The sequence below is a fragment of the Macadamia integrifolia genome, chromosome 7 (assembly GCF_013358625.1).
Source record: "Macadamia integrifolia cultivar HAES 741 chromosome 7, SCU_Mint_v3, whole genome shotgun sequence".
Classification (NCBI taxonomy): Eukaryota; Viridiplantae; Streptophyta; class Magnoliopsida; order Proteales; family Proteaceae; genus Macadamia; species Macadamia integrifolia.
The window spans coordinates 4,996,819-5,013,972 of record NC_056563.1 but is presented as its reverse complement, the minus strand read 5'-3'; the positions used below and the strand labels follow the sequence as shown (position 1 = coordinate 5,013,972).

The window sequence follows — 17,154 nt, the reverse complement described above, 5'->3', positions numbered from 1 at the left end:
TAGAGGCTTCTTTCAGGCTGTGTCTGGTAGCCAATAGAAGAAAAGAAAAGATGAATTAAAAATACTCTATCTGTAATTGGTCTGCACTTCATTACTAATTTATATAGTTTTTCTTTTGAATCAGCAGGAAAAAAAAGTTTAAGAAAATTCTCTTTGTGCTTGGCATGTCTTGAACCAAGGGAAAATTATTTTTTAAATTTCAAAATTCACCTTGGAAATTGTGAAGTTTTCTTTTGCCAAAAAATAAAAAAATCTTACCAAAAACACAAGTAAACATAAAAAAATACAAAAGCTTTTCTTTTCTTTTCTTCTAATGGTAGCCAAACATACATATTTTTTTTTTTTATCATTTTATTTTTTTTTCTATTCTTTTCTTTTCTTCTATTTCCTAGTTTCTTTTTTCTTTTCTTCTCTTGCCTACCAAACACAGCCTCAGTCTTTTGGTCTAACCATTGAGTGAGAAGCCCTCCTCTTGGATCAATCGAATATGAGGTCTCTAATATCATATAATGTCCACCATGATAGGATTTCTATGCTTGTATTTCAACGGCTGAAGCAATTTTGATTCGAATGTGACAAAGTTGAATTTTCAATAATTTTATAAATTTTTAAGTTAAAAAAATATAATTGAATTCAATGATAATGTAAACAATACATCCGTGAAATAAGCCACACTGTAGATTCAATGAAGAAGGAGAGTCTACCTTGATGAGCCCTCGAGGGCCATCAATAATAAAAACTGTCTAACATCAAAGCCATGTGAATGAACAGTCTAACATAACAATCTAACTAACAAATGCTATAAATAAAAAAAACACTTCACAATTGAGAACTTATAATACCACAAACACAGAAGCTGCTCAGAACCGATTTAGCTGTACGAGAGTGACCCATGTTGGCACATAACGGGATCCTCGATAGACTGCAAGAGGAACTCATCCTGTGCTGATCTGAATCCTGCAATGCCTCCCAAGCGAGCTTGATCCTATATCAAGTGAGGATGAAATGATTAAGTTTCCTGTCATAGTAGAGTTGAGAGAATCAAGTCCACTCTGTAATGAAGTCCAGTGGTTAGATTCTTACCTAGGATGTGACAGCTAAGGGAGTAAATGGTGTCAAGCTTTTCTCTGGGGAGGATTCATGCACATATCAGGTAAAATTATGCATGAAGATTGGAGTCTAGGATTCAATTGCAGAACTAGACTTCTAGGAGTCAACTAATCAACTCATTTTAGCAAGCTATGCTCTTTCTCTTTCCCTTGATATAGTATAGAGAGAGAGAGAAAAAATAATAGTAAATTTGAAAGTCTCATAAGAATTCATTTCACTGTGATAGAATCTAATGGCATTTTTTATAAAATTTCTGACATTGGATTCACTTTTATAGGACGGTGTGTGGTGATCCCACATGAAATGGACAATACCCATTTATGACGTTTTGGTTTTCACTTCAACAACAATCCACAGTTCACAAGGGAAGGTGGGCCATGGAGAGTCATCTGTGATTCTCTCTGTCTTGGACAGCTCAAATCCTCAAACCTTCTTCCTTTCCTTCTCTTTTAGTAAAAGAAGAAGAATCAAAAAGATCAAAGGTACCTCCCCTATCCCCTGTTTTTCTGCAATTTCTTCCTTTAAAAAAAAAAATTAATAATAATAATTTTCATCTTTTTTAAATTTTCCAGCTTTACGATCACCGTTCCTCTCAGACCTCTCATAAGTTATTATTATTATCCTCTTCTGCTGAAAGTTCTCTTAGTCCATTCACGTCGCCGACTTCTGGGTCTGGTGGATTTTGGATCACTATCGTAGATAGATAAGAATCAGACGCCGGCGAGAAGAAGCAGACGAATCGCCGGCGGAATCTGCTGTTTGCAACGCGAAGCTTGATCTGCGAAGGTCAGTCTCCAGTCCATTAGACCCTCCAAATTTTCTTTGTTTTTGTTCCTAAGAAAATGGTTATCGTACTCATATCCATCTTTAATGCATCATATATGAGAATTGAGGATTCTGGAGATTCATCTTTGGTATATGCAAACAACTGAAAACCCTTCTGTTTCTTAATATTCCTTTGTGAGAACTCTCTGTTGCACCCCTCTGCATGTTATTTCTATGAAATCTTTGCGTCTCTCTGTATTATTTTTAGTTGGGTTCATCGATTTAATTCTATTGGTTTTCCTTATTATGTAATTTTGAGCTGACAAGTTTGGACGTATGTATTTCTATTCAGTTGTATACTTATGTCCTTAAGGGTTTTTGAATTTTGATTGCCTTTGCGAGCTTTGATTCAATAGTACAAGTTTAGAAGTGTTCTCGATAGGTAGGACAAGGTTGAGATCGGGACAGATTCTGTTTTCGTCTTTCTGACAAATTTGATTTATGGTTGAGCTGTTGGATTGTATAAAGGCATTCATCCATCTGAGGGAAGGGCATATAAAAGCTGCAATTTTGTGTTTGTATGTGTGCCTGTTCATCTTGTTTGAATACCAGTAAAGGATTTGGACATTTCTTGGTGTCTGTACAATCCTGCGTCCTAATTCTGGATTTTCTGTTTTTTTTTTTCCGTTGAATAGATTGAAATAGTATTGAGGAAACTAACGAATCACAATTACGTAAAAATTATCCTTTAAGAAATGCAGTTTGAACTTCCTAAAATTGTTCTGCAGTCCACTTTTTTTTTGCAAAAACTAATTAAAAGAAGTTCTAAACAAAATAATTACCTATTTTAGTTTTCTTGATGAGAAATTTGCTAAGAATTTCTATTCAGGTAAAAAACCAGAATGATATAATCTCAGATTTTTTTTTTTTTTAACAAAATGTGCTGTTAACAATGCTTCCATTTTTATCTGGAAGATGGAGATGTGATATAAAAGATACTAACTTATGTTTGTTCACTTTTAACAGATTCGAAGAACTCATTGAGGACCCCTTAGCACCAAACGCTATGGAGGAAACAAAAACTGCAGGAGAAAATTTCCCTCTTGAATCCTCTCCATTGAAGTCGTTAGCTTTGCAAGATGATGAACACACTGAACTGAAAGTTTCAACTACCGCAGTTGCTAATGAAGAAGTAGAGCATGATCAACAGAGCATTGTGGTAGAAGATTTTGAAATAGCAGTTATACAAGATGGTTCTGAATCTGGAGCTCTGAGCCTGGATGCACTACTTCCAACAAGGAATCAAGGGATATTAAAGCCTAAAGTTGAGCAAACTGAAACAGGGACGTCAGAAGCTACAGAACCAGATACCTCGAAAGCAGAATCTAACCATTATAGCACTGTGACAAAAGATTCTGAAATTGCAATGGTGCAGGATGCTTCTGATTGTACAGTACCAGCCAAGGATGCATTGAGTCCAAAAGAGAATTCAGAAACAGTAGAACCAAAAGGTAAGCAAACTGTACCAGGTTGCTTAGGAGGACAGTATGGCCATCAGATCTATGTGAAAGAATATATTCTGACATGCATTTATGTGAAATGCTTCTCATTGTTCAGCAACACGTCCAAAAACGATAGAGCCCAAAGTAGAGATGATGGTTCCTGGTCCCTCAGAAGTTATCCCATCGCCTTCATCATACACCTCAAGAGGACAACCTAGTGATGCTTCACTGCAACCTGAAGACTGCAGTTCTGTTAGCAGTGAAGATGTTCAAGTTAACAATGTATCAATACCTTATATTGCCTCTGGTGAAGTTAAGGACTCTCAAAATGATCATCACGTTAGGCTGTCTGATGAGTTCGGTCAGCTCCTTGCAGAGCATGAAAATATTAGCTATAAAGGGCCAGAGCATCTGCATGCTTCTCCACATGTAAAACAGGTTGATGCACACAGAGGCCTTGTTGATACTGCAGCGCCTTTCGAATCTGTTAAACAAGCTGTTTCTAAGTTTGGAGGAATTGTTGATTGGAAAGCCCATAAAATTCAGGCTGTAGAGGTACAAAGTTTCTCTATGACGCTTGCTTTCTTCATTTTTCCTTCATAGATTCAACTGTAATCTTGATGGTTTGTAGATTTTTCGGATACCTAAAACATTTAAAAATTTTCTTCATTAGTTTAGATTTGTCTGTAAGAAAAACAAACCATTTTGGTAGTAACAATGGTTTTTGATTAATTTACCCCATTTAGTTGTGTTGTTGTTGTTGTTAGTTAGTGTTTTCTAATTTATAAAACTTTGAAGCAAATAATATTAGATATTTCACTTCTAAAAAAAAGGAAAGAAAAGGTATTGCTTGCTGTTTCTTCTTCTAGACCCAAATTGTATCAAGCAGATCTCTCTAGGACTCCCATATCATGTTTGCAGATTCAAAGGCAATTAGAGCTACTTATTATAGCATTCATCAGATTAGAGTTTGTGCTCTTACCTGTTTATGATATTAATAAGGGCTTTGACAGGGAAAACTTCATGCTTTCGATACTGAGGTGACTTTTTCAATGAAAATACTGATGTCTTACCATAATAATCAATCAAGTGGTACTTATTAGCTTTTTCGCATGGTCAATTGTCTTCTAGTTAGGAGTTTGCCACCCCAACTATAGAAACAAGTGTTTCCAAATCAATGCTTACATTTCTGGTGGATTCCACTATCTCCATTTAAGAGAGAATCTTAAATTTCATAATTGTCTTTGCAGAGGCAGAAGCATGTAGAACAAAAACTTGAGAAGGCAAAAGAAGAGATTCCCGAATACAGGAAACAGTCTGAGGCTGCTGAAGATTCAAAGGCCCAAGTACTAAAGGATCTTGATAGCACGAAGAGGCTCATAGAACAACTAAAGCTTAACCTGGAAAGAGCACAAACTGAAGAGCATCAGGCAAAACAGGACTCTGAGCTTGCCAGGCTCAGGGTGGAAGAAATGGAGCAAGGAATTGCTGACGAGGCAAGTGTTGCAGCCAAGGCACAACTTGAGGTTGCTAAAGCCAGGTATTCAGCTGCAGTTGTAGAACTGAAATCAGTGAAAGATGAGTTGGAAGCACTAAAAGGCGAATATGCTTCCTTAGTTTCTGAGAAGGACATGGCTGTAAAGAGAGCTGAGGAGACTGTTTCTGCCTCCAAGGAAGTTGAGAAGACAGTGGAGGATCTGACCCTAGAGCTGATTGCAGCAAAAGAAGCTTTAGAATCTGCACATGCTGCACATTTAGAGGCGGAGGAGCACAGAATTGGAGCTGCCTTGGCCAGAGAGCAAGATTATCTCAATTGGGAGAAGCAACTGAAGGAGGCAGAGGAGGAGCTACAGAGACTGAACCAACAAATTCTGTCTGTACAGGATCTCAAATCAAAATTGGATATTGCGTCAACCTTGCTACTTAATCTAAAATCCGAATTAGAAGCTTACAAGGCATCCAAATTGAACCAAGAAGCTGGTGTGGAAAAAGGAGATTTGCAAGGTGAGTTACAACACTCAATGAAGGACACGCAAACAGATGCACAATCGACAGTAGCTTCAGCCAAGAAAGAGGTTGAGGATGTGAAGCTCAACATTGAGAAAACAAAAAAGGAAGTAGTTTGTTTGAGGGTTGCAGCATTGTCTCTCAAGTCAGAACTTGAAACGGAAAAGTCGGCCCTTGCCACCATTAAGCAGAGAGAAGGAATGGCATCAATAGTTGTTGCCTCTCTTGAAGCAGATGTGAATAGTATTCAGGCTGAATTAGCTCTTGTTCAAATGAAAGACAAGGAAGGCAGGGAGAAGATGGTGGAGCTTCCCAAACAGCTACAGCAAGCAGCTGAAGAAGCAGATCAGGCCAAATCTCTTGCTCAATCTGCTCGTGAAGAATTCCGGAAGGCCAAGGAGGAAGCTGAGCTATCCAGGGCTAGCATAACTACCACAGAGATCAGATTACATGCAGCACGGAAGGAGATTGAAGCTTCCAGGGCATCGGAGAGGTTGGCACTTGCAGCAGTCAAAGCATTGCAGGAGAGTGAATCAACCACAAGTAACAAGGGTGAGGATGCCAATGCTGGCGTGACACTTTCTTTGGAGGACTATTATGCCCTTAGTAAGAAAGCCCATGAGGCCGAGGAGCAGGCCGGCATGACGATAGCAGCAGCCATTGCCCAAGTAGAAGTGGCTAAGGAGTCGGAGTTTAAGAGCTTGGAAAAATTGGAAGAAGTGAATAAGGAGATGGCGGCAAGGAAGAAAGCACTGAGAAATGCGACAGAGAAGGCTGAGAAGGCCCAGGAAGGGAAGCTAGGAATAGAGCAAGAGTTGAGGAAGTGGAGAGCAGAGCATGAAAAACGGCGGAAAGCTGGTGAGACTGGTCAAGGGGTTGTAAACCCCACAAGAAGTCCAAGGAGGAGCTTTGAGGATTTGAGAGAACAAAAGAACTTCATTGGAGAAATACATGCTTCTGAGCCTGTGCATCATGCTCCAATCCATAAGGCCTTTCTACCCGGAAATGAATTGGAGACTGATCCTACTGCAGCAGTGAAGGTGGTGAAGAGGAAGAGGAAATCACTGCTTCCACGGATTGTCATGTTTCTGGCCAGGAGGAAAGCACAAGCATCAAACTCATAACTAACCTCTTTGTGCCACATATTTTGTTGTTGTTGTTGTGTCTATACTTTCTCTTTTTCGGGGTTTTTTTGAACCCGAAGTGGGATCCAAACTACTGAAGTTGATCCACCGGATTTCTGTATAGTGTAGCCTGGTGAGGATCCCATATGGTAAGTTGATCTGTTCAGAGATTTTCTTCACACGGATTTTGGGATTGATGGTTGAGATAAGACAATAAGTTACACAACTTCTTTTGCTTTATTAGCTTGTACTGTAATGTAATAAGATTGATAAGTTTGCTGAAATTGGAACAGATGACTACTGGATTCTTGGTAGTGCTTTACCAAATAGTGACCCCAATTCTTATTTCTCACCCAAAGCCTTTCTTTCCTCCACCCCCACCCCAATTGTTTATCATGCATATATGAAGGTTGTCCCTAGTTTCTACATATTAGAACTCACACAAATGGTATATACCCTCAATATCATCCCCCTCATTGTTGGATCTGATGGAATTATTTCATTGGGAAGCTTCAGTTGTTGGGTTTCTTGGGCTTCAAGTGGTAAAGATTTCAAACGAAATAAAAAGATTGCACCTAAGCAAGCCCTGGAAGCCTACCCAAATATGCACTTTATCATTCTAGGACAGGCTTGATCTTGAAATAATTGTATAGTTTTATTCCACGTACAGTGGCAATCATAAACTGATCAAGTTAGATCCGAAGGGAAATGTTAAAATTGAATGAAAATGGTATCTGCTTCCATGGCATCTAGGTTATTACATAATACCATCTGATCCATTTAGACACAACCCATAAACATGTTAGCAATGCCTATGAGTTTGATATTGCATGAAGAAATGAAGAGTTCTTCATGGGTGGTTTTCATCAGAAGAGACAGGTAAAGGAAAGGAAGAGGAAAAGTGAAATAAGAAAATGCAAATATGGTCAAAATTGCCACATCATCTTCCAACATGGAAAAATTAGTTTTTTTTTTTTTTTAAATATATATATATATATATATAATATTAAACGAGTTCATTTACTTATGAAAAGGTCATTACTGTGGGAGACATGATGGACAATTATTCGATTTTGATAGTTTCATACATTATACCTATTTGCACAAATACCTCGACGATTCTCAATGATGACATTTATTTGGGTGGCTGCCACCGGATCTGTCTAGAAAAGGGAAAGAAAAAGGAATTTTGACAATAACTATCTAACACAGTTGGTGAGTTGTTCTGCGCAAAAAGCCCATACTCACTAGGAAATCCTGAGTCCGAGCCTAGCTCCTAGTGGTTATCTATTTCCCCCCTCTACCTTTTTTACTTTAAAAAAAAAAAAGAGAGAAAGAGAGAGAGAGAGAGAGAGAGAGAAAGGAATAAAAAGATGCAATATGGTTGAAATCGTCACATCATCTTTCAATATGGAACAATTAGATGACAAAACTCATTCTCTTACAGAAAATGCCGTTATCCTAGGAAACATGAACGGACAATTTTTTTCATTTTAATAGCTTCTATAATTCCATGTATTATACCTAGCTGCACAAATACATCGACAATTTGCAATCATGCCTTTTTTTGGGTGTTTGTTATTAGAACAGCCCACAAAAAGAAGAATGTGCAATATGGTTAAAATTGCCACGCCATCTTTCAAAGTCGCACAATTATGTTATATATATATATATATATATATAAATATTAAAAGAGTTTATTTTCTTACTAAAATCATCATGACCGTGGATATAAGAAAACAACCCACAAGCCCAAATCAAGAGTGAACACTCCCCCCCCCCCCCCCCCCCCAAACACACACACACAAAACCATCACATTTTTGTTTAGACAAAGTTTCCTTCACTCCTTTTGAATGGACGATGTATTCATGACTCATGATTAACTCCCACCCTTCATTATAGAATTTTTTTTTTTGGTAACCTGTGGAAATAATTAGTAGACATCTTTGGGATGGATCTCTCATCTCTGAACCAAAATGTATGTAGGCAGGTACCATGGACCCTTATGTGGATTAATTATCCTATTTTTGCTTAGGGAGAAAAGATTACTACAACACCAGTGTGAGTATTCCTTCCCACATTCTCACCCAATCTGGAAGACTTGTATGTATCCCCTGGCTTGTGTGAACCCTCTGCCGACTCACGTCTCATGCTCCTAACCAACAGCCCGGTGCTTCGCCGGAACACACCATAGGTGCTATCTCATTCTGACCAGTGAATCTCTCACTCCCTCTCTAAATAAGCAATATTTTCTCTCGTGCCTATAGCTTATTGGTGTGAGACCACTCTGGCACCGTGCGAAACCTCTGCCCTTTTTGAAGCATAGAGTGCCATAGAACATAAGCAAATTGACAACGTTATATGTTGGGATATTTAAACTCCAACCTCACCCTCCCACAGAAAAATGGAAAAGAAAAAGAATACTACCTAGGTCATGTGGATCCTGCTCTCTTCCCAAACATAATACTGCACGAAATTACCATCCCACCCTCTTACAGTAAAAAAATCTGCATCCATGTTGAAGACTCTATGCGCGCTCTCATTAACCCTCACATCGGTGCAAGGACCATGCAACCAGACAGTGCTCTCCTGCCCAAAGAAAAGAAGGTCATCTATTAGGATAATCCAAATTTTCTGTCTCCCAGCTACATTAGCATTTAGTTGAGTTAGGCTTCAGCTTCAAAGACACATTGGTTGATGAAAGCTTGTGGTTCTAAGCTCTCACTTTTAACAATTTACCTAATAGCAATAATAAGTAATTGCAAGTAAGTAATCACTTGATGTTCTTAAAGAAACAAATTAAGAACTCTTACATATATTGATAATTGATTAGAAGAATCACTGGCTCATTAACCTCAACTCTACCAGAAGGACGGTACTTGTTAAGGTTACACCTAATTGATTTTCTAGACTAGAGAACAAATGGGATAACTCAGTCCACATTTACAATTGATCAGAAGAGAATGCTTATAGTTCTAGCAGAAGAAGGAAACTGAAGGAAAAGAAGAAGTGGAGGAGGGGACTAAGAAAAGAAGAATCTCCATTATCCAGAGAGAGAGAGAGAGAGCTTAGCCGGTACCGCCGAGGACAGCCTTGAGCTTCTTTACCTGAGCATCATCAAGGAATGTTGTCTTCTCCACAAGCGCAGAAGGCAAGTTATTAGCAAACAAAGCAAAATCCACTATCTGGAGACCAGGGACTGGACTACTAAAGCTAACAAAAGCAATAGCCGCATTCCCACCTCCATTCACCTGGAAATGTAGCAACCCTTGTGGGAAAACCATGATATCCCCTTTCTTTAGTGTCTGCAAGTAAACAGTATTAGCAGTTGAAGAGATAAATCCAGCACAGATGGTGCCCTGTACCACCACTAGCACCTCCGAAGCTCCGGGATGGGTGTGCAAAGGGACAACACCATCTACTGCAATGTCTAAACGTCCCAGGGAAATTCCAAGCCCGTTAACGCCGGGGAATTGGGCGGCAAAAGCCGGTGTTACGGCAGCCTTAATGATGTTGGATGTGTTACCAGGCGTGCCGAGGTTGTAAACAAAGTCAGCAACAGTGACTTTGGCTGGCGTCTTGCAGGAGTAACCTGCAGGGCCTTCTGGGGCTATGTAGTCAGCTACACAGAAGTCCTGAACTGCACCATGAGAAGGTGAAGAAGAGGAGGAGAAGAGGAGAGCTAAGAGGAAGATGTAAAGCATTTTTCAACTTTCAATGAGGTATCAGATTTTGTGTTTGAGTGGCTGTGTGTGTTTGGGGTTGTAGTAAGGTTGGGTAGGGATTTGGTTCCACTTATATAGAAATTCTTGGCTTCTTTCTTGGTTAGTGGTTACTGCAACTTTTGATGTGAGGCAGCGAAGAAAGTGAGGGGGAGAGAGAGAGAGAGAGAGGCCCATGCAGAATTTACATTCATGGTGAATGAAGTCCAATGAGTTTGAAAGAAAGGACGAAAATTGAGCTGTGAAGCATGTGAATTATTTGTGCTGGTGGGGGGTCCGGATCTTTCTCTTCATATAAAACAAAAACTCTCTTTTTGTTCCAAAATGGATTTGAAGTTTTGAACAGCAAGAGCATTTATAATTACATTATATGAACAGTAAGGTGAATGAACTATGAATCTTCTATTCACTTCAAGTCAATAGTCCAATCCACATTTGGTTCATTAGGTGAAACCAAACATTTGGATTAGTAGGTTCAACATAAATTCACTCAAATTTGTGTATTTGATTGGTGAAGTTTTGTCTCTACCCTAAACCAAAAACAAAAAGAAAGATTAATGAAGTTTTGAAGGGTCAATTTACAATGTTCCCAAGGCTATACTCATTAATTTATGGATCATTTGGAAATGCATTTGTTTAGTTTTACTATTGCAGATATTGTTGAACTAAATTCTCTTTATATACTTCATTTGATGAAGTAATTCATTTGAGTGTCAATAGCCAGTTCAGGTGAATTGGTTAATAGTTCATTAATGGGGATGCATGATATGGGATATATGTTATTGGTTAAGCCTGATTACAGTTAAATCCAGGAAGTCCTGGTGATTCTTCCCCAATATCGGCAGTTCCGCTCACCCGGGGAGCAGGCCATGGGGGATGCAAGGGGGAAGCAGCTCCCTTGCCAAGGGATATGGGGGGACAGAGGACCGACCAAATTTTTTGGGAGTCGTTTATATTGGGGTAATTTTTAACTTTTAGGGATTAAGATTTCTCTATATTGTAACATGTCAACATACTATTTAGAGGACTGATCTTGTAAGGAGATGTGTGGGTTAGAGTTTTGTAATTTCTTCATCGAAACAGTGAAAGCTCTAGTTATCGCTCGGCCGTGGACATAGCCTATCTTGGGTAAACCACATAAATCTATGTTTTGTGTGTGTGTGATCTCTTTTACATTTTTCTTTTGATAATCATTGTTTTGTTACGTTGTTAATTCCTGACAATACAATCCAGGAATATCCAGTTAGTCACCACTATACTTAATATATACTTTTGAGGCTTCAGCTGATAATCAAAACCCAAAGAATGATAAGTGAAGTGAAAAAGAAGAAGATTGTCACTCAAGAATATTGTGCAATATAAACACTACACCACTGAATCATACATCAAGAAAACAGAGTACACCATTCCTGTAAATTTGATAATTAAGTAGAGAATTACGAGCCTATGTGTGTGTGTTAAGAGAGTTCACCAGAGGGAGATAGAGATGAACCTCCGCACAGACAAAATTCATATTTGGTGGTCCATGAGCCCATGGAAAGAGAGGAGAAAATCCAAAAAAATAAGGCATATGACAGCTAAAAGGTGTCTCTGCAAGTCTTCTCTTTTGGACACTACTTCAGAAGATGATCACCATTCAAAAATTCTGTGGATCCTGGGAATTCCCTATCTCCTTGGGATCTTCTTTGTGGTCTAGACTAAAGACCCGTGTATGATGAGTCTGGAATTTTTGGTTCATCGTTATATTGTTCTGATCAAGTGAAAACTACTGACATAGTCCATGCCAACTGCCCAATTGTCTTGTTGTTCACACTGTTTAAAAAGGTTAGCCCAGTAAAATCTTCCCAATTTATAATATTTTAAGGCCTTGAAGCATATGGGTATGAAGTTAGTGTCATTAAAAAGCAAAGAGAAATTGACTTGCAACTTGCCAAAGACAACTTGGATGAGAGTTTTAGATTTGTCTTGGCTCAAAGATTGAATCAATTAAATTGATCAAATCAATATGATCATGCAGATGACTTTTGGTGGTCTTACGCCAGAACTAAACTAGATCTTGGTTGCATTACAGATGTAGCAAAGCATTTAAATTTGGGCATACATAACACCTTTGCAAAGCAGCTTCTTCCTCTAGTACCAGGGTTTAAGAACTCAGAACTGAGCACAGGAATGGCCTACGTCAACATTGATTCGGAGGATGGAACCCCTAGAAAATAGAATCGAAAAGAAAAATCATAGATTACCCATATCTTTGGTTTGTTGGAGTTTTTGATTTAAGTCTTATAGATTTAAGTACAAGAAAAACTATATTATTGAAGTGCTGAGCTTTACTCCCAATTACCAAAAAACCAAAGAGAGAGAGTGGAAGTGCTGAAGAATGAGGGGAAAAAAACTTTTAAACTGTTTTACCAACTCTAGGGAGTAGGAACCGACCCAATCTGTGGAGAAAGTTGTTTTTTATGTATAGACTAGAATCTAAAATGATGGAAGGTAGGGTCCGGCCTATGGACTCTGGATGATTGGACAAGAAGAACTCACGGGTAGAGTGACTAAAATACAAATATAAGCGGGCCTAATCACAGTTGGTTTCTGAAGAGACTATCAAACTAAAAAGCCTGGACAACTCCGGCGTAGTGGACACCTCCATGCGTTAGTCAGAGTTATGACTCTTTGTGAAGACTATGTTAAGCTAAGAAAAGGAAAAGAAGAAAACAAACATAATAGTACAAAGATCATGGCGACACTAATGATGTATTAATGTCTCTCTTCACTGAAAAAAAAAAAATTTTTTTTTCTTGCACATGGAGCAATTTTTAAAAAATCAATCAATCTTAACATTGAAAGGAAAAAAGAACCCTACCAATCTGATATAGGCAACACCGGAACCAATGGAAATGACACATGGAAGCATCTTCAGAGCATAGAAACAGGGGGCAGCGTGATATTTTTGCACCCACCTGCATCTAGGTGTGAACAACACCAACTTAGCAGGGTTCTTTCTCCCATGATGATATATGAGAAAAGGTTCTCTGAGCCAACTGCGGAGGCTACATTAGCACATTCTCTCTCTCTCTTTCTTCCTCGCATGAGATGACTCCTTTGTCCCTGTACATGCCCCTTTTAGCCTGCCTTCATATTGACTTTAACGGAAGTGTGTAAAAAACGGATTCATCAGTCCATTCAAAGATTAGAACCAGAAGTCACAACCTATAATTCTGAGAACCAAACAATAAATATGGTTATATTTATATTAAACATGGTTTATTTTCATTGTCCACAACTGGCCGGGGTAAACTCTGTCTCAACAAACTAACACAGTCCCCATAAAACAAACAGAACAAGGGAGAATTGGTTATTTACAGAAGACAATTACTAAGCTAATTGTCACTAGTGAGGACTACAAACCTGCACTGGACATGAATAATAATGTCAAATAATTTCACCTACAAACACTGGTTCACGTCATGATGCACACAAGCTACTGAAGATGCGTTTGAGACTTGGACATACAACACGTAACCTTCCCATGTTTACAGAGTAGATCTGTTAACCAAGAAGCAGAGAAAAAAGTAAACAAAAAAAGGTAGGAGAAACATGCTCAATGGAGTGATCTAATGACTCCACAAGGAAGGCTTACCATTGGACAAAAGCGGACATCAAGAGTTTCAAGCATGTTACAATTTGATATTGCAGCTTCCACAATTTCTTCAGCAATGCTACACGACTATCAAACAACCGATGTTGGCAGAAAAAAAAAATTTAGAAATTATAGCTAGAAACAGGTAGATGACAAAACAGAAGCGGGTATGAAACATGCCCAAAAAAAAAAAAGAGCTCTTGAACAGCCTAGACGCAAATTTTTGGAGAAATAAATTGGATGGGTAAAACTACATTTATGTTTTTTTTCTCTTTTCACTTTTTGTTGGGGGTGGGTTCACTGGCTGGGTAAGACTTGAGATTTTGCCTTTTCAGCCTAAATAGAACACATCCTGAGTTCCCGACAACCACGATTGGGAGGTTAAAGGTAAGGTAAGACAAAAAGTTAGAAGACAACAGGGCATTGAAGACAAAAGTTTCTAGTCAAGACCAACCAACCAACCAACCATTAACAAATTCAATGCAAGTAGATCTCTAAAAGAGTTGGATATCCATCAAGGAGAAATTTTACAACCATCTAAACAAAAGAAACAAATTGGATGATCAAGCAGCATCCAAACACTAAGAATATTTTTTCACGAGATATCTTGGCCATAACATGTATGACAATTGCCACGCATCTTTCATATAGTGAAGGTTTTTTTCCCCCCTTCTCAAGAGATATCTCTGATCAATAACTCTCACACTCGAGAATTTTCAAAATTACATACTTTATAGCGGAATAAGAACCAGGTTAATGCATACCAGTCTCCAAACCAGAAAACTAGCTCACAATGGAAGCAAAAATAGAGAATCAAAACCAGAATTGGGATAACTTAAATAATAGAACTTAGGAATCTCAGAACATACTAAAACTTCTGTCAGTCTATTCTAATAACAGAATCAGCCAGCAGAAGTTGGACCAAGTCTAGAGAAATATAGAAGAATCATCATGCGACTGGGAGAAAGACCAGCAGAACTAAAACCAATATCCATCAACAAGAAACCTTAGAACTGACAACAGAACTTCAGAAGGCAGTGTAAAACATTAGTTTAGAGCCAAAACAGAACACAGTAACTAGCATGCTATTTCAACAGAGGAGAATTCAACCTCGATCAAAATCAGATATACCGCAGGGTACAGAGAACAGAAAATTCTGCCCTGTCACCTGTGATTAAGAGAAAGAAAGGAAGATAGGAAGAAAGAAACTAACCATGCTAGGAATCCATCACGTACACCATAGAATCAACAGGAAGTGTACTGAATCAACAGCTGCAGAAGTTTCAAGAAAACTGAAAGCTATATATCATAAATTTGTATTCCTTAATGGCTGGATACATAGATATATGGACTCAAAATCATATTTCTTTTCTCTATGGGTCGAAACGAAACCATGGGTCGAATTGAAAATGTTACTGGTTTCAATGATATTTCGCACATTTCAGTAGTTTCACTTAAAAATACCAAGTTTCGACCACTTTGGACCAGTTCTGAGTCTTTTGACCAGCCCATGAAATGTCGAATTTTCCCCCAAAAATAAATGGTTTCAACCCATATCTCAGGGCTTCGAGCTGGGTCAAAACTACCTCGAGATCAAAATCTTATCCTTGCTCAAAATAACTCCTAACATGACTAGAAATAGCCAATGCCAAGTAGTAAACAAAATAGCTACTTAACCAATAAAAGACAAAAAATACTCCTATTCTAACTAGGATTCCAACTTAAACTAAATAATAAAGTAAAAATCCTGTTCTCATAAGTCCTACCCTTATTTTAGGCCTATCACAATGGAAATCCACTGGGCCAAAGCCCCAACATGTAAAGAATCCAATCCCATGCTTATTTCCACTAAAATAAGCCCACTTTCGTAATTTCTTGCATCACAGGTTGGTCCCAAAAGCAACCAACTGTTTTAGCTGAGTTTTACAAAACGAATACCTGAAGGAAGAGGCTAGTCAACTTTGGACAGTCAAGCTTCAAAATTTCCAAGGAGTAACAATTGCTGAGAAGGTAGAAGCAATAGGTGAAAAAATTAGCAGATATATGAGCAGAAATTAGCAAAAGTTAAGCTTGTCAACAGGGAAAGAAGAAATGCACCTCAAATTTAGAAAGCTCAGATTGGAACAAGTAACATCTACTTCCTTCAGATTTGCGGACAAAGATAGGTTTAATGATGACAGATGGAAACAACGGGCCCTTGGAGGAATGACAACTTTCTTAATGTTTGAACACCCTACACAGTTCAGATTCTGCAGTAAACGGACAGGCTGCTCAATTGGCTCCTGGATGATCTCTGAAGAACAGATTGCAGATAAGTCATCAAAGCTGGATAACTCAAAAAGCTGGCCACCACTATAACCCCAGTTCAGGTCATGCATATTCACACATCCATTCAGGCTCACATGGGTCAGATGTGTACAGCAAGCAAGAAGCTCCTCTATTGCAGACTGGCAAAGGCTCCCATACGACAAATCTAGCTCACGAAGGGCTGGGAGAGCACCTTCCTTATAAAGAGCCTCCAAAGAAGAGTCTGTCAGATACTTGCATGCTTGCAATTTCAATACCTGTAAAAATGGAAATGAAAAGACCCAAACAATATTATCATTCATTACATACGGTTTGAATCATTCACCGAACCAACAAAACAGATGAAGCAAAACAGCTATTGAGCTGGGGGCCGAGCTCAAAGGGCTCCTAAACTTAAGCTGCATGGAGGAAGGATACGACCAATCTAAATCACTGGATAGCACATGTCAAATTTGGTGCTCTAAACACATCATATGACCAACCTTGTATTGGAATTCTTGTCCTGCAATTTGAGCCTTTCTAGTCCACTTGCTGACTTTTTTATTCTATTTCAAACCCTTAGTTTTGCCCCAAGGCAAACTCCATCCAGCTTGAAATTTGACAAGTGGAGGAGGGGGACAAGGGCTACTTGTGCACCAAATGAAGGTGTCAGTCAAGCTGCCCGGGGGTAACGCAAACAGCCAATCGGGCTGCACCCGGCACAACCCCACAATGGTTATTTTGCCACCAGCATCCCTTTGGATAATAAATGGAACTCAAATATCTGATAATTGGGGTTGTGGTAGCAGAAATTGGGGTTGTGGCAGCAGAAATTTGACTTTACTAGCCATTTGACCTACATGATAAAAAATAAAAAATAAAAACACGAGCAAAAACAATAAAATTAACTTTTAGTGGTCAAGCTCAGAATATGCTGTCTTGGTGAGCTGACAGTGACATTAAAATTACCCCCCCCCCTTTTTTTGGTTTTTTTTTTTTT

At 38.6% G+C, this 17,154-nt stretch overlaps 3 protein-coding genes and 1 long non-coding RNA gene across 6 annotated transcripts in view; 1 reads left to right on the top strand and 3 right to left on the bottom strand.

Moving 5' to 3' along the window:
* Nucleotides 1-605: 605 nt before the first annotated feature.
* On the bottom strand, nucleotides 606-1,272 carry LOC122083813. Its single transcript, XR_006141728.1, has 2 exons — nucleotides 1,084-1,272; nucleotides 606-985 (listed from the first exon to the last, which is right to left on the bottom strand). It is a non-coding gene; the product is annotated as an uncharacterized LOC122083813 (long non-coding RNA).
* Nucleotides 982-6,860, top strand: LOC122083806 (protein WEAK CHLOROPLAST MOVEMENT UNDER BLUE LIGHT 1-like). The gene is made up of 6 exons (XM_042651703.1): nucleotides 982-1,153; nucleotides 1,388-1,592; nucleotides 1,683-1,896; nucleotides 2,902-3,386; nucleotides 3,493-3,932; nucleotides 4,628-6,860. The coding sequence occupies exons 4-6, from the start codon at nucleotides 2,942-2,944 to the stop codon at nucleotides 6,506-6,508; spliced, it is 2,766 nt and encodes a 921-aa protein (XP_042507637.1). The 5' UTR covers nucleotides 982-1,153; nucleotides 1,388-1,592; nucleotides 1,683-1,896; nucleotides 2,902-2,941; the 3' UTR covers nucleotides 6,509-6,860.
* A 2,408-nt stretch (nucleotides 6,861-9,268) lies between these two features.
* Nucleotides 9,269-10,052, bottom strand: LOC122083812 (auxin-binding protein ABP19a-like; the record flags this gene model as incomplete). Its single annotated transcript, XM_042651714.1, is given in 1 exon segment — nucleotides 9,269-10,052. A coding segment is annotated over 1 exon segment (475 nt), but the record flags the coding sequence as incomplete, so codon positions are not given.
* Nucleotides 10,053-13,444: 3,392 nt separating this feature from the next.
* LOC122084067 (F-box/LRR-repeat protein 15) overlaps nucleotides 13,445-17,154 on the bottom strand; it is a 17,323-nt gene continuing 13,613 nt past the window's right edge. The window contains exons 14-17 of one of the 3 annotated variants that reach the window (XM_042652099.1): nucleotides 15,966-16,432; nucleotides 15,807-15,870; nucleotides 13,869-13,955; nucleotides 13,445-13,774 (exon numbers count right to left, since the gene is read on the bottom strand). In XM_042652099.1, the coding sequence (XP_042508033.1) occupies nucleotides 13,694-13,774; nucleotides 13,869-13,955; nucleotides 15,807-15,870; nucleotides 15,966-16,432 (699 nt within the window). In that variant the 3' untranslated portion in view covers nucleotides 13,445-13,693. Of the gene's footprint in view, nucleotides 13,775-13,868; nucleotides 13,956-15,081; nucleotides 15,161-15,806; nucleotides 15,871-15,965; nucleotides 16,433-17,154 lie in introns of those variants that run through there. The other 2 variants (XM_042652101.1, XM_042652102.1) reach the window with 2 other exon arrangements.

What these genes read in the sequence shown, in the direction of transcription:
- LOC122083806 (XM_042651703.1), top strand. Translation starts at nt 2,942, where the DNA reads ATGGAGGAAACAAAAACTGCAGGAGAAAATTTCCCTCTTGAATCCTCT. An exon ending in AGAAACAGTAGAACCAAAAG is followed by an intron (nt 3,387 to 3,492) that starts GTAAGCAAACTG and finishes CTCATTGTTCAG; the next exon opens with CAACACGTCCAAAAACGATA. An exon ending in ATAAAATTCAGGCTGTAGAG is followed by an intron (nt 3,933 to 4,627) that starts GTACAAAGTTTC and finishes TTGTCTTTGCAG; the next exon opens with AGGCAGAAGCATGTAGAACA.